General features: G+C 35.6%; 1 protein-coding gene across 4 annotated transcripts in view; it reads left to right on the top strand.

Annotated features, from left to right (window-relative positions):
* UCHL5 (ubiquitin C-terminal hydrolase L5) overlaps positions 1–17560 on the top strand; it is a 41172-nt gene that overhangs the window by 5996 nt on the left and 17616 nt on the right. For all 4 annotated transcript variants that reach the window (XM_045456134.1, XM_045456133.1, XM_045456135.1 and 1 more), the window contains exons 2-3: positions 3122–3185; positions 4131–4236. In XM_045456134.1, coding sequence (XP_045312090.1) covers positions 3122–3185; positions 4131–4236 — 170 coding nt within the window. The remainder of the gene's footprint in view (positions 1–3121; positions 3186–4130; positions 4237–17560) is intronic.

Here is a 17560-nt window from a genome sequence, read left to right as displayed (position 1 = left end):
ACAATGCAGATTTTCCTACTTGGTGACATCACTAACTAAATGACATTTGTCCATATCATTGAATGACATGGTTAGGGATGATATCTGGGACTATTTTTTGTGGAGGTGTAGAAGCCAGGGCCATGTCTTTACTTCTCGTAGATTTGGTGACGTTAGGGGAATAACAAATTGTCAAAACTTTTGGAAGATAGCATTACATTTAAATTTAAAGCATTGGCAACAGAGGGCCCTCCCAGAGTTATCTTTCTTCAGGAGAAAAGCTCCAGGTATATTTTAAAGAAAATTATTTTTGAAATTAGTTTTTGAATAGAACTATTTTACAGAGCCACCAGTATCATAATACAAATGTGTTAGTCAATACACAAATATCTCAAACGTTTTCATTTCAGTACTTCCTTTCATTTTGGAGCAGAGTCCTGGTTGGATGACAAATCCTATGTTAATCCTGTTTAAGACCTAGTTCAACTATCCATGAAAGTTGCTCTGATCAGCAAGGATAGTAATGATCTCTCCTGATTCTTAACTTCCAGAAGGCTCTCTGGTGTACCTCTCATAGGCATGTTATGCATGCTGCCCTTTGAGTTGTATATACCTGTTTCCTACTGGTTGTGAAGTTTTGTTTTGTTTATTTTTAAATAAAGTCTACCCACTACGTGGGGCTAGAATTCAGGACTCTGAGATCAAGAGTCACATGCTCTACTGACCGAGCCAGCCAGGCTCCCCTTGTGAAGTTCTTAAGTATTGCAACTATTGTTTATTATTTTCTGTCCATGCCAGGACCTAGTACCATGCTTGGCACATAAAAGGTATTTGTAAAATACCAGCATTTTGTTAACTTTTTAAAGCCTTCTCCCCACACCCACCTTTTTACTTAATATATGTTAGGGAGTCTGCATTAAGTGATTCTTTGTATTTAGTGTTTGATAATGTATACCTCACAAGAATTGTGTGGATTGGATGAAGCAGGAAGTATTCTTGTTTTATACATGAGGAAAGTGAGGCTCTAGGACATTATGTTCTTGCTCAAGTTTAAGAACTTTAAGGCAGTGCTCGGATTGGAACCAGGCCTCTTGAATCATTGCTTCTCTTTCCTATACCATGCATTATTTGAAATTGAATGTACATAAGGGAATTATTAGATACTGAATGTATATAAGGAGATAGGTATTAAGAGTTGAGTAGTATGTTTTTTGTACCCCAAAGGTTGTGTGTTTGTTTAGCTTAAAGTTGTTTAAACAGGCGTCATCACTTGAAATTCTACCCGTGCAAAAGATTTGGGGACACTTTTATGCAGTGGACTTTTGTTCTTTTAGTATACTATGTTTTAATGTTTGGCCTTTTTACAATTGATTTCCAATAGCAGTAACCAGTATTAATAATTGCATTAGTGTCCTTTTGTGCCCTTTTCAATGCTCATAAATACAGGTTTACATTTGTAAGTTCTTTCCCCCCAGCTTCCTATGTGTAAATGTCTATCAAGATGTTTTCTACTACAAACAGCCTAGTAACTCTCCTTGTATATATATCTTTAATACAAGAGTGAATTCTTAATAGATAGTTGCTGAATATAACAAATTGAGTCCTGGAATGGAATGAATGCCCAAAGTCATGTAGTTCGTTGACTGAATTTTTTTTGTAACTTCTTTTTTTTTTTTTTTTTTTTACTAGCTTTTACTTGACAATAATCTGGAATATTAAAAACTGTCCAGGGGCGCCTGGGTGGCGCAGTCGGTTAAGCGTCCGACTTCAGCCAGGTCATGATCTCGCGGTCCGTGAGTTCGAGCCCCGCGTCGGGCTCTGGGCTGATGGCTCAGAGCCTGGAGCCTGTTTCTGATTCTGTGTCTCCCTCTCTGTCTGCCCCTCCCCCGTTCATACTCTGTCTCTCTCTGTCCCAAAAATAAATAAACGTTGAAAAAAAAAAAATTAAAAAAAAAAAAAAAAAAAAAAAAAAAAAAAAAACTGTCCAGACTTTGGAACCAGATGTGGATTTTAATTAGTTTTTTGTTTTGTTTTGTTTTGTTTTTGTATATACTAGCTGTAGTGAATTTAGGCAAGACACTTAACATCCCTAACCCTCTTCTGTATAATACTTGCCTTGCAGTGATTAGAGAAAATGCATTTAAAGCACCTTACACATAGAAGGCACTGGTAAATATGGCTGTTTTTTTGTATTTTGATGATACTAGCTAACATTTAGTAAACCCTTAGAGTGTGCCAGGCACTGTATTAAATGTATCTCATGCATACAAAATTATCTCATTTATTCCTCACAACAACTCCATGAATATGGGAACAGAGAGGTTGGTTATATAGCTAGTAAATGGAGGAGCTGGGATGCAAACCGTGGCATTTTTGAGGCCAACCTCTTAACCAGTACACTGTTACTCTGATATGTACTATTAGAGCAGGATGTCTTAGTCTTGGCAGTGTTGACATTTTGGGCCAGATAATTCTTTGCTGTTTGGCTGTCTTGTGCAGTGTAGGATGTTTAGCATCTCTGGCCTCTGTCCACTAGATGCAAGGCCTTCCCACTGGTGACAGTTGTGACGAATGTCTCCAGACATTGTAAAACCTTTCTTAGGGAGGCAAGGGACAAGAAAAGTTTCCCTGATTGGGAACCACTGTCCTAAGGAAGGGTATGTTTGGCGGACTCTGAGGTAGTTGAAAATAAAATAAAATTAAATAAATAAATTAAAAAGTATAGAATTGGAATTTAGGGAGAGGGTCAGAGCTAAATATGTGATATGAAAGTCACTGGTAAGTAGTAGTTATTTATTACCACTGAAAAAAAAAGTGTAAGTAAAAGGGAAACAGCAATTGAGTAGAAAGAGTGGATTGTAAAAGAGACAGATTGAGAGGGACTGAGAAGTCGGGGTGGTGTTTTAGTGAAAATAAACTTGAAACCTCTTTCAATTGTAAAAGTAATATACTCCCATTATAAATAATTAGGAAATAGTAAAGGAATTAAAAGGATTTGTCTGTGAGCTTTATCAGTTTTACCATTTTAATTTGTCATGTCTCATGGCCCCTAAATGTACATTCCTTTCAGTTAGTATTTTATTTAATGGTGAAGGAAAAAATGAGTTATTTTGTTTTCTGAAGAAATAATTTCTTATTTCAGGTTGCCGAGGAGCCCAAGTAGAAGAAATATGGAGTTTAGAGCCTGAGAATTTTGAAAAATTAAAGTAAGTATTATCTTAGTTGTGTTAAAAATAATGTCTGTACTTTAAGCAGATTGTTGTCTATTTTACTTGGATGACAGTAGGCTGAATATGTCATCTCCTTAAGTCTTTTTTCCATCTTGTGAGAGAGGTATTATTACTCTCATATCATAATCAAGACCTGAGACTCATATAAGTAACTTGCAAGGGATTAAAAACTAAGTCTCTGTAATTCCATATCAAGATGGTTGATTAATTTATTATAGTATTCACTTATACATCAATAGGACTAGAAGACAGAACACATTTCACATTAAAAATGTGAATACCTGAATATTAGATTAGTCTACAAAGCATATTTAGTACATAGCATATATTAATAGTAATTCAGAATTTGTCTGTGTGTTATCGCCTTGCTTCTTGGTGAGGTTAAAGTTCAGATTCCAAATGTAGATGCTAGGAAGTTTCTTCCTTTCTCCCATGCTTCTGTCTTGTGAGCCTCTTCTTATCCCCAGCCTTGTGCCCGTAAGAATGGACCCTGTATTGCAAATGGAGGACTAGGGAAATTTTCTTTGGAGGGAGAGTTGTTGGATTCTTGGAATATGACGAGGAGTAGGCTTTATTCATCTATATTGGAATTCAATTTAGGGTTAACTGCTTCTTTTAGTTTTGCTATGTTCTTATTTTCAGTTTTTAAGAGAGGTGATACAAGGTGGAAGTGAAAATCCAGATTTGAGAATAAACCTTTCATTATAATTCTGTTTTACCTGATGTAATTTTAAGGTTTATTAGCCTTGTCTTAGGCAACATTTTAATGACAATGAATAACAATAGAAATCTTTAAAAAATTTCTCAAACTTACTTCATTCGCAACATATTTGGTAAGTAACTGACTGAAATGTGATGTATTGACTGTGTGTTAAAAAACAAGAAAGGTTTGGTGCCACTAATTTGTACTTTCTTTTGTAGGCCAGTTCATGGGTTAATTTTTCTTTTCAAGTGGCAGCCAGGAGAAGAACCAGCAGGCTCTGTAGTTCAGGACTCCAGACTTGACACAATATTTTTTGCCAAGCAGGTATGGTCCTCGGATACTCTGAAGTCTTGAGAGCAATCCTTTTGATAAAAAGAACTGTATTTCACTTTTGTGTCTTTGGTATAGTAGTCCTCAAACTTTTTTGCCTTAGGATCCCTTTACGTTCTTAAAAATTATTGAGGTCTCCAAGAGCTTCTCTGTTTATGTGGATTATATTTATCAATATTTATTATATTAGACATTAAGACTAAGGCATTTGAGAGTTACTTATTAATTGATTTAAAAATGACAAATGCATTACATGATAACATAAATAACACATTTTTTAATGAAATATAATCACATTTACCAAAACAAAATTAGCAAGAAGTTTTACATTTGCATTTTATGTTGTTTTTGCAAATTGTAAATATTTTGCAAATTGTAAATATTGTTTTTGCAAATCTAATGTCTGTCTTAATAGTACATAGCTAGATTCTCCTATCTACTTCTTTATACTCCTACTTGCAGTGTTTTTGTTTTGTTCTGTTTTTGGTTGAAGTATATGAACTACTACACATATGTAGTTGGAAAGGGAGGAGTATTTTAATAATCTTTTTCAGAGAATTCTATTCTTTGATATTATATCAAAACTCTAAAAATGTTTCTTTTTTAAATGTGAAATCTGGGGGCGCCTGGGTGGCGCAGTCGGTTAAGCGTCCGACTTCAGCCAGGTCACGATCTCGCGGTCCGTGGGTTCGAGCCCCGCGTCGGGCTCTGGGCTGATGGCTCAGAGCCTGGAGCCTGTTTCCGATTCTGTGTCTCCCTCTCTCTCTGCCCCTTCCCCGTTCATGCTCTGTCTCTGTCCCAAAAATAAATAAACGTTGAAAAAAAAAAAATGTGAAATCTGAAACAGTATCAGTAAACTTTGTTCTTTGTTATATTAAATTTTTTTTGGTTTACCTTTCTCTGCAAATGGATCTTATACTTATTCAGCATTCAGCAACGTTGTGCATTGGTCATTTCAAATATTCACTGACTTCTACAGATCTTCTGAATGTTGCCACATTTGTTTACATACCTTATCAACAAGTCACATGTATTAATATTACCATCTGTAGAATTAGAAAAGTTGTTAAGTATCAGGAAACTTTTAAACTCACAATGGAGGATCTAAGTCATACCAAATTCTAGTTTTCACTTGAAAGTTTAAATTTTATTAAGACAATAAATACTGTCAGGTTTTTTTCTTTTTTTTTTTTTAAATTTTTTTTTTTTTTTCAACGTTTATTTATTTTTGGGACAGAGAGAGACACAGCATGAACGGGGGAGGGGCAGAGAGAGAGGGAGACACAGAATCGGAAACAGGCTCCAGGCTCTGAGCCATCAGCCCAGAGCCTGACGCGGGGCTCGAACTCACGGACTGCAAGATCGTGACCTGGCTGAAGTCGGACGCTCAACCGACTGCGCCACCCAGGCGCCCCAGTCAGGTTTTTTTCTTGAAGTAACAGACTCATTTTACACAATTCTGAGAAAAATATCTGCCACATGCCCTGTCTGAAAAACCGTATTTGTCTTCCATTTGTGCTCTCAAGTGAAAATGATGTTCCAAGATGTTAAAAGCAGCCAACTTAACTCACAACTCAAAACAATCATACCACTGCCCTTCCTTGAAATGATTAGCATGTTTTGGTTTGCAGCAGAAAGTGCTTTAATTTGTGCTATGTATTTCATTTGATAGACTATTAAAGACTTGTACTCCAAGGTCAGAATTTAATAAAAATAACTTACTGCTTCATTAAAGACAGTCTTCAGTAAAATTGGCTTTTTTTTTTTTTTTTTTTTAAACTGTGTATCTGTGTCAGTGAAACAGTTTAATGCCACTGCCTAGATTGGTGCTAAAATACCAGCAGTATTATCTACCATTGGTTGCTATTTTACTATCAGTACAAATATGAAAGCAGGGAAGTAGGCAAGGACTGTCTTTGAATTACCATAGAAATGATTTTGAGTTCATGAACATCTTGAGAAGGGTCTTAGGAATTCCCAGGCTTCCATGGACCACACTTGACAAGGGCTGTTCCAGGACATACAGTGAAGTGTTTAGTATTAGGTGCCGCCGTATATCTATCTGGTCCATTGTTTGGAAAACAGAGAGTAAGTAAGAGAGGTTTGATATTTAAAACTAAGCTAAGTATAATTGCACTTGTTTGAAAATTGCACTTATTTCTGAGACTCAAAAAATTGCTTAGGATAATCTGTTTAACCTTTAGAAAGGTCGAAAAATAAAAGTGCTGATTCTCATTACTGCACTTTAGCTCAAGGCTTTGCTATTCCACGTAGTAACTTGTTTTCCCTTTTTCTTTTACCACTTCTTTCCATTTCCCCCCAACTTTTTAAAATTGAGTGTTTTTAGAGAAATTAACACTGTCATGCTTTTACTTTACAGGTTAAGAAAACATTATTGTGTTGTTTTTTTTTAATGATAGAACTTAAACTACAGAAATACATAGTGATAAAAGTGAATATCTTTGTAATCCTACACCCATTTCTACCAACTACTTTTAACGGTTTGACTCATTCATTTAATCAACAAGTCGTTATTGAGCACTTTGTGCTAGGTATTAGGTACTAGGTATATATAATGGTCAACAAGACAAGGCGTGTCTCTTCTTAATAAGAACTATAATGATAACTATGCCAACAGTAGCCAACATTTATCATTCTTATTGGGTAGCAGATATTGTGCTTTAGATATATTGTTTATTTAATCCTTGCAACAACTCTGTGAGGTTGTTGTCCTCATGTCACAGATGAAGAAATTCAGATGAAGAAATTGAAGCCTGGAGAAATTAACTTATTTTCCTGAGGTCACATGAGGTTTCTTTTTTTCCCCTTGTTTATTTGTTTGTTTTGACAGAGAGGTAGAGAGAAAGAGAGAAAGAGAGAGAAAGAGCATGTGTGGAAGCTGAGGGAGGGGCAGACAGAGGAATAAGAGATTCTCAAAAGGGCTCTGCGCTGACATGGGCTTGAGCCCAGGAATCATGGGATCATGATCTGAGCTGAAATCAAGAGTTGATGCTTTAACCAACTGAGCCATCCAGGTGCCCCAATATGTGTTATTATTATTTTTTTTTTTATTAATTTGTTTGTAGTAGTTGATCCTCAATAACACTGTGGTTTTTACAGATTCCTTATTATTTCACAAATGTGGAAACTGAGTCCCAGAGAGATTATGAAACTTGCCCAAGTTAAGCAGCTAGTCATTGGCAGAGCTGATGTGCAAACCTGGGCACTATATCTCTGAAGTGTCTGCTCTCAACCACATCACAACACTGACTCTTTAAAAGAATTCTTGGTATAAATGTCCTATAATTTATTTAATCTCTTAGTGATCAATATTTTGAGTTTCTAACTCTTCCCCTAACACAAATATCATAATATTTGTGTACTTCTGTACTACTAATGTACTAATATTTGTGTGTGACAATTATTATAATTTTAAAACCACAGTTTGATTTTCAAGATCTAGATAGTAGAGAAAAAGTAGGGGACAGACAATTTTAAAAGTCCTTCAGGTGTTTTTTTCTCCTTTTAAAGACAGTTTTTATTTTTTAAGGTATATAAAAATATGCACTCATTTTATAAAATTGAAGCATTACAAATATATAATATAGAAAATAAAAGTCCCTTTTATAATCCCTGCTTCAGAGATAGCCACTGAAAATCATTTATATTCTTCCAAATTTGTGTGTGTGTGTGTGTGTGTGTGTGTGTGTTTAATTTCTTCCATGCTATATTTCTTCCACACTAAATTGTGAACCTAAGAGTCTGGGATTTTATTTTTACATACCGTTCCTGGTACATAGTAGATATCCAATAAATGTAGACTGAGTTCTTCATCTCTAAGAATATTACAATTAACAGTGGTATTCACTAACAGTAAGACATTAATGATGTCTGATTTATAGAGGTCTAGGTATTTTTAAGGTGAAAGAAAGTGCTCTATAAAGAAAATAAATGTTACTAAAGTTTCAATTTATAATTTCTGGAGTTCCTTGATATTTTTCTAGTTCTGTATTTCTGTTTTAACTATAATTTAATGGTTTATTTGTATTATACTTGCCATGTTTATTAATGTGTAGGATTAGTGATTTTCTAATAATCCTGGGTGGTTTTTGTTCTATATTATGTCAACAGTTCTTATTGAACTGACCTATCAGTAATTCCCCAGTGATATCTTTTAATTGTAATTCCCCAATATCTTCTGGTCTTTTTAGTGTATGCCTCCTATGAGTCTATGCCGGAAACTTTATATTACATAAATAATATAATCCTTAATTCTAGGCTTCAAGAGCTAGTAATGATTTTATCCAGGAGTCTCCTATTTTCAGAAATTTTAAAAGTATAATTAAAATTATATTTATTTATGATACGGTCATACATAATAACTAAATACATATTTTTGGTATTTATGGATGGAATTGCATCAATTTAGAAAGGTAATACTAATCCTGGCCGTCTTAAACTAATCATTCATATGCTGTAATTATAGATGTGCATGTACGTGGTTCACTGAAGAAATAAAGTAGTAATTGTAATTACTAGTAATTATAATTGTGTTTAAGGAATGCCAGGAATGACATTTTGGTAATACTTCTCTACAAAGCATCATTGTCTTGTTACCAATTCACTGATTTACTTGCTGAGATTGTGCCGTAGTGGTACTGGGTTTGTCTGACTCCAGTCTGTTCAGTCTTTCAGGAAAGGATGATTGCTTACTGTGCTAGGTGCTTGGAGAATGATATGCAGTCATAATCCCTGCCCGCAACGTGCTTAGAGTTTAGTGGAAGAGATTGGTCTTAATCAATGAAATGCACAATTATGGTGGTGATAAGCGCTTCCTGGAGTGAAATGAGGACATATTATATTGCAAAATTTGAGAACAATCTGTGAGACTATGCTCACTCCCAACACTGGCTATGGAGTTCAGGGTCCCCAAACCATCCTCACTTCTGGCAATTGCACGTTTAGTTAGGGGGTCCCCGAGACCACCCTCAGTTTCTGTAATTTGCTAGAAAAACTCATAGACCTTATTGAAAACTGTTATGGTTTATGACAGTGAAAAATACAGATTAAATTTAGCCACGGGAAGAGATACATGGCGCAGAGTCTGGGAAAGTCCCTTGCTAAGAGCTTCCAGTTGTCTTCTCCCAGTAGTTACAGATGGCACTAACTTTCCTGGCAACGATATGTGACAATATGTGCAGAGTATTGTCATCCAGGGAATCTCAACCAATTCTTGGTATCCAGAGTTTTTATTTGGCCTTAGCCACGCAGACCCGGTTGACCACCCACGTGGCTGACCTCAGTCTCCCGGCACCCTGGAGGCTGAGCTGATATTGTTGACCCCAGATTCCACCCTAAGTCACGGTGTTAGACTGCCTTTGTGGACCAAATCCCTCAGGTAAACAAAGATGTTCTTACGGGGCCTGGCTTCTCAAGAGCTAAGTATACCTCCCAGGAGCCATGGGCAAAGGCAAGGCCTCTCTTTGGGCAAGATTAAATTTTTTATTATATATAACAATGGGACTTGACCTTTTCAAGGAGATCTGAGAAAGCTCTGCGTAAGTGACAATTCAGCTGAAGTCTAAAGTTCAAGTAGGTATTAACTGGGGGAAAGAGGTTGAGGATCATCCCAGATTAATAACAGCTTTATAGCAAAAGGAAGTAATAACTAGTAGAATGTACTGGAAGAAGGTCAGTATAACTGGAGTATACATAGCAAGAAGGGGGATGGCATATGATATGGAGCTGAGCAGGGCATATGTTAATCAGAATTGGGTACAGTTAGGTGTAGAGATACAATGACTTATAAGAAATAGACGTTTTTCACTTCCAAGATTACAGGCTCTTTTGTTGTTGTTGTTCCTTTGTGTGTGGATTCTATTCCAAAGATTACTTTGTGGCTCAAGATGATTATTGGAGCCTTCGCCATTCTACCTCAATTCTACATTCCAGACAGCAAGAAGGGGACAGCACATTTCTCCTTTAATGAACATTTTCTAGAATTTGTCTATGTCACATGCTTACTTCTCTGGCCAGAACTTAGTCACATTGCTGTTCTTAGCAGCAAAAGAGAGTGGGAAAGTTGTCTTCATTCTAGGTGGCCATGAACCCCGATAAAAATTGGGTTACTTTGTGAATATGGAAGAAGGAGAAGGTGGTTATTAGAGAATAACTATCAGCCTTCTGCCACATATGTTGACAAAATTCAGATCATGTAGGGTATTTTAAGCCATGATTGAGACTTCTGTCTGTATCCTAAGAGTAAAAGAAGGTTATTAAAGTGTTTAAAGAAGAGTGACACAGTCAGATTATTATTTAGAAGAGATCCCTGTAGCCATAGTGTGGAGAATGCATTTGAGGAGAAGGTGGTAGTATAGAATATAAGACTAGTAATCAGGAGGCTTTTGCAGAAGTATATGCAAGAGTAGATAAAAGACTGGTGGTAGAGATGGATGTGAACAGATCTGAATAATACTTAGTGGATAAAGTAGCACCCTTAATGGGTAATGGGTTGGATGTGGAGATGAAGGCAGCAGACATAGTAGGTACGTGGAAGGGGATTATGACATTCCTTGATTGATGACACACACTCATGACTCCTGTCTTTTGTTTGGTTATTGTAAGTTATATAGTAAGCACTGAAGAACTCACTACCCAAACAAACTTCATCTAGTTATTTCCTTCTCTCTCACTGATTGTTCAGCAAAACTCTCATCATCCCTCCCTTCATCCATTGTAATCCTCATGTTGAGTTTGGTATATTATTTCTTTGCTTTCCCTTTTATGTATTGTAATACTAAAAAGGGTCTGTGTATATAAAAGTTTTAATAGATAAAAAGTATCATACTTCTCAACTGAGAAAAGCAGTGCTGAAATAAAAACATTTATTTGGGGTCTCAATTGCAATTCAGGGAGCGTAGATTTGGGTAGCAACCCAAATCATGTTCCCCTAAGGAATGAAAGCCAAGGGTTTTAAAAAACAAAACTAATGCTTATTGTGTTGTTTGCAAAGAATTTTGATTGGTGTTGGCTCACAGAAAACTAATCTTGGCTGAATATAATTGGTTGCTAAGACTATCACTAAGCAAATTTTAACTGTAGCAAGTTGCAGGTGTTTGGTCAGAGTCCTTGGAATTTATGCCTTTTGGCCCAGTTCAAAATTCCTGGTTTTATCCCGTGAGGATACCTAAGGCCCATTTCCTTAATGGCCTCCTGGCTCCATTTTATAACCCTTTGACATAAGTGATTGATTTCATTTCATTTCTCACATCTTCTGTGTAATTTTGGGGGACTTACTCTTTTGACTTAATATTCTATCATTAAGTTTCTCCTTTAAGTTGTTAATCATAGTAGTAGTTCCTTAATTTTGCGTACTGTTTGATATCAATTACATGAAAATGCTGGGTTTATTTGCTTTCTCATCCTAGATGGGCATTTGAGTTTTACATTTGAGTTATTGTCAATTGCGTGGCTATAAACATTTTTGTACATGTCTCCTGTTGTAAATGTGCAAATTTCTCTTGTATATAGAAGTAGAGTTGACTACATAAATACATCAAAGCTGCAATTATACTTCCACTAGCAATCTCCGAATTACTATGTAGCCACATACTCCAATGTGTGGTGTTGTCAGGCCTTTTTAATTTTTGCCGGCCATGTTGTTCTAAAATGGTACTTCATTGTGGTCTTGGTTTACATCTCCCTGGTCACTTAATCATGTTGAAAGCGTTTTCATATCCTTAGTGGCCTTAACTGTTTCTTTTGTGAAATTTCTGTTGAAGTTATTTTTATTTTTTATGGGGTTAGTTGTGCTTTTCCTTTTGATTTGTGTGAGTTGTTTATGTATTCTTGATATTACTTCTTTAAGTTAGCGTCTTATTGTTTTATTTTTTCTGGGTGTCTTTTGGTGAATAGAATTTTATATTTTAGAGCCAGTGCTTTTTGTACCTTGTTTAAGAAATTGTTATCTATCTGAGGTTGTAGAAGATATTGACCTGTGTATTTAAATTTTAATTTTTGACATCTATGTCCATAATTCATCAGGAGTTGGGTTTTGGTGTATCATGTGAAGTAGGAGTTCAATTTTATATTTTTCCATATGGATCATCATTTTTTTTCTATCCTCAATTTATGAAACATCTGTTGTCTCCCCTATTTGTCTGACATGCCACATCTGTTGTGTATCAGTTCCATACGTGTGTGTGTGTTTTCTGCACTGTACTCTGTTCCATTGATCACTTTGTCTGTCTCTGCCAATATCACTGTCTAAATTTTTTTCACTTCTTCATAAGGTCTGGTATCTAATAGGTCATGTCTCCTCTCCTTGCTCTTTTTCAGAAATATCCTTCTATTCTTGGCTCTATGCTCTTCATATAAATTTCAGAGGCATCTTATCAAGTTGTATGAAACATTCTGTTGAAATTTTGACTGGAATAGCATTGAATATAACAATTTGGGGAGAATGTATATCTTCATATTAAGTCATGAACATAGTATGTTATCTATTTAGATCTTTATTATCTTTAACATGTTACATTATTTTCTCTGTAGAGGCCTTTTACGTCTAATTCATTTGTTAGATTTATCCTAATTCATTGATATTTCTGTTACAATTATAAATTGTCTTCAGTTACATTTTCTAGGTGTTCAGTGTTGGTGAAATGAAAAGGCAATTCACTTTCATGTTTTAATACTATATTTAGCTGTCTTGCTAAACTCTCCTATTATCTCTAATAATTTGTTGGGTTATTTTTTTGAGTGGGTTCTATCTTAAATTATTATATCAAATAATAACAGTTTTGTTTTTCCCTTTCAAATCCTTATGCCTCTAATTTATTTTTCTTTTCTTATTGCATGGCTAAGACCTTCAGTAAAATCATCATGATTTTAAAGGGAATACTTTCACCATTTTCTTGTGCTGGATGATGTTTACTCTAGTTTTTATTTTTATTAAAAAAAAATTTTTTTTTTCAACGTTTATTTATTTTTGGGACAGAGAGGGACAGAGCATGAACGGGGGAGGGGCAGAGAGAGAGGGAGACACAGAATCGGAAACAGGCTCCAGGCTCTGAGCCATCAGCCCAGAGCCTGATGCGGGGCTCGAACTCACGGACCGCGAGATCGTGACCTGGCTGAAGTCGGACGCTTAACCGACTGCGCCACCCAGGCGCCCCTATTTTTATTTTTTAAATGTTCTTTTTCAGGTAAGGATCTTCTGTTATTAATTTAGTAAGTTGTCTTTATTAAATTTTTTCAAATGCTTTTTCTGTACTTATTGAAATAATCATGTTTATTTTCTTTCTGTAGGTTAAATGCAGTCAGTTATGTTAATGACTTTTTAAAATATTAAGTCATCCTTCCATATCTGGGATAAACCCAGTTGGTCATGATGTATTCTCTTGTTATGCACTGTCAGATTTAATTCAGTAGTATTTGTTTAGCATTTTTGCATTTGTTATTTTCTTTTTTCGTAAAGGCTTTGATTAATTTTAGTATTAGGGATTTGCTGGCTTCATGGCACGAGTTGGAATTACCTCTTTTTTTGTTTTTCAAAGAATTTGTATAAAATTTAGATGGGCTGTTTCTTTATATTTTGATAGAATTGGCCTGTACAGCCATCTGGGCCTGATATTTTCTTTGTGAGTATATGTTTTAACTACTGATTCAATTTAATAGTTAAAAGGCTATTCAGGCTACTTATTTCTTCTTGATTTAGTTCTGGTAAGATTTTTTTTTTCTTTTGAAATTTCTCCATTTTAACTTAATTTTATGAAAGTGTTTCATATGGTTGTTCTTAGTATTCCCCTGTTCTTTTTAATCTTATTTTTAGTTGTTTTCCTGACTCCCAGAATTCTGACTAGCATATTTGTGTAATAGAGGTTTTATGTACTCTATTAATCTATCACCTTTTATTTCCTATCTGTAGTAGGGTGGAAGTCCAGCTGATCTTGTTTCTGTTTTCAGCCATCTTGAGTCCTTGCTGTAAATCATCAAGCTGAATCTTTCATAATAAAAAATCTATTTTGATTATGTTATTTCAGCATGAAAAATCTCTTATTCCTAGGGCAAACTACTAATTGCACAAGGTCAGTGATTTTCTAGGTAGCAAATATCCTCCTGTGGCGACTACAGCCATACTAATACGAACCAGCGTGCTCCTCTCTTGAAGGCACCATGTATGTCACTTTGTTTCTTTGCTCACACCCTTCTTGCTTCCCTGAATGAATTTCCTTCTCTGTTCCCTGGGTCCTGTCAAGCTTTCAAAGCTCTATTAAAATTTTACATTCATAGAGAAACCTCTGATACTTCAGTTAAAGATTATTTCTTCCTTCATCATTTTGGTTTTCTACTCATCTCTTTTTCATGTATGGGTTTTGTTTTTTTTTTCCCCTAAATTCTCCACAGGCAGGACATTTATTGTATCCTTTCTTTGTTTTGTCTTTTTTCTAGAGTCGTCTTCTCTTTAGGAAGTCACGGTTTTATTCTCAACCTTATTTTTCCTTGACTATAAATAAATATTGAAAATGTATTAATTTATTTTATAGCTATACCTCAGTGAAGCTTGATGGTAATTTATAATGCGCTATTTCAAGAGCATTTCTCTGAGCATCCACTATATGCTTTTGTAGCAGCTCTGAAAAGAAGTTGTTCTCTGGTCCAGGGGTTGCAGGTCACATGGCTGCAATGTCAGGGTGGCAGCGTGCATGTGTGACTCGGGTCATGTGTAAGAAAAGGGAGTGGAAGAGCCTGGACAAACTAAAGAATATATGTTCTCTCAAAGGAATTCAAACCAAATTCTTCAGGTTCCAGGGGAGCCCTGCTTGTGACCTCTTACTCTAGCCTCCTTTTACTGTCAAACTCTACTACTCTGTTTGAAAACGTGTTACAAGCCAGAGCATATATTAGAATACCCAGGATTAAGATTTAAAAATTAAAGATTTAAGAAGTTGGGGACTAAATAATTTATGCTGCAATGAATTTTTTGTGACATGAACTATAGTTAAAGTTCTCCCAAATAGATGTATATAAGGTAATTTTTATGGGAGTTTCATGAGGCAAAAAGCCTCTCTAAACTGTCTTGTTCACTGTGCATGCCACACTTACCACAATGTCTGGCACACTATAGATATTTAGTAAATATTTGAGTGACTGGCATCTTTTTTAAGTTTTTTTTTTTTTTTCTTTCCAAAATTTTGGCAATTCTGTACTATATGTAATATAACCACTTGGTGGCGCTAACCTCATTTTTAAACCCTGAAAGGTATTTTTATACTTCTGCACACCACGATTACTATTCATATACACACGGAATGAGTTGTAATAAATCGTGGACAGTGTGAATCATTACTAACATTGAAGGAGAAATATCATTAACCGCCGGGTTTTTTTACCTTTTAAAAAAAAAACCTTGAGATTTGATTGATTGTACAAAAAAACCACACATTTAATGTATATAATTTGGTGAGTTTGGAAGGAGTTTTGTTTCTGATTCTTCAGAAAATGTTTCTAAAGTGATGGATTACAGATTTCAAGTCCTTAGGTCATAGTAGTAGCTGAGCCTGTCTGTTAGAGCCTCAGCATCTAGCACTGGGTATGTAGTATATCTTTAATGTGTGAATTTGAAAGAATGTGTGAATGAGTATAAATTTTAACTTCTTCTGACTTCACTTCTACCAACCCACTCCCAGATAATTTCACCCCACATAATTTTGGTCCAAGATAAGGGGGCACTGAGTCTTAACAAAGTTTTTAGTTAACCACCTTTATGAAATTTCTTTTAATCATTAAAATTTTTTATCCAAATTTATGAAAGAACTGTGATTCAGAACAAAATACATATTGAAATAAATCATCAATATTAATTGGATTTTAGATTTCCTGTTACTTTTTTTCTTATTTGTCAATTATGGGATAGTTTTGAGTGCAAGTTATTATTAGAGAGGAATAACAGAAGCATGGTTGTATCATTATATTTGTTTGAGAATTGGGTGTAAGAGAATGTTCCCTAGTGGGGAAAGCAGTCTTACTAAGGAGTTTTTCAAACATACAGGAGGAAAAAATTGAAGAATTGGTGGATTTCGCAAGACCTCAAAAGCCTCTGGCAACATGAAAAGTAGAAGAGTGTAAGAATTTAAAAGAGAAGATAATTGAAAGTTTTTCTTCTGAAATCAAGCAGGATGTAAATAGTTTACTAAATTGTAAAATCATAAGTGAATTAGCCTTTTGGAAAGACACTAATTCCAAAATAGCATTTAATCATAGGGGCTCCTGGGTGGCTCAGTCAGTTAAGCGTCCAGCTATTGATTTTGGCTGAGGTCATGATCTCACTGTCATGAGATTGAGCCCCAAATCAGGCTCCGCAAAGAGTGTGGGGCTTACTTGGATTCTCTCTCTCGCTCTCTGCCTCCCCATCCCGTTTGCGCTTGCTTGAGCATGCACGCACTCTGTCTCAAAATAAACATTAAAAAAAAGAAATAGTATTTAATGATAACATAGTAATAAGGTATAGAAATAGGACTAAGTTGTATTTTTAAAAATAATTTACCAAATTTAGTTCAACTTTACAGTTAATGTTGCTGTGGTATTCACAGTAATCGTCTAAGGTTCTTTCCAGCTCTATAATCTCAACACTGTAGGGGCTATAGGGAATATGGAAGAAGCTCTTGTCCATAGTGGGTTATAATCTGGTTAGAGAGACCACATGTATGTACAGAGCCAGCCTAACATGGTGGCTAAGTGTACAGATTCTAGAACCAGACTCTGCCTCTTGCTTAGCTCTGTACCCTTTGGGCAAGTTACTTAATTTCTTTGTACCTTAGCTTCCACAAATGTAAAATGAGAATAATATTACTCCTTCTTCATAGGTTGTTGAGAGAATTAAAAGAATTAATACATATGAAGTGCCTAAAAAGTACCTGGCACATAGTAAGGAGCTATCTGAATGTTTTTTCACTCTGATTAGAATGTAAGGTCCATTCATTTTTTTTTTTTTTTTTTTTTAATTTTTTTTTTCTTTTGGGACAGAGAGAGACAGAGCATGAACGGGGGAGGGGCAGAGAGAGAGGGAGACGCAGAATCGGAAACAGGCTCCAGGCTCTGAGCCATCAGCCCAGAGCCTGACGCGGGGCTCGAACTCACGGACCGCGAGATCGTGACCTGGCTGAAGTCGGACGCTTAACCGACTGCGCCACCCAGGCGCCCCTCCATTCATTTTTTTAAATAGTTAACAGCTAAATGACAGCACTGTAAAGACTATATATGACTGAGATGAAAAAATGCGTGGACAATGTATATCCTTTTTAGGAAATCAAAGAAGGAT

The sequence above is a fragment of the Leopardus geoffroyi genome, chromosome C3 (genome assembly GCF_018350155.1).
Source record: "Leopardus geoffroyi isolate Oge1 chromosome C3, O.geoffroyi_Oge1_pat1.0, whole genome shotgun sequence".
In the NCBI taxonomy this organism is placed as follows: Eukaryota; Metazoa; Chordata; class Mammalia; order Carnivora; family Felidae; genus Leopardus; species Leopardus geoffroyi.
The sequence above is the reverse complement of the archived record's forward strand: the minus strand, read 5'-3'. Positions and strand labels throughout refer to the sequence as shown.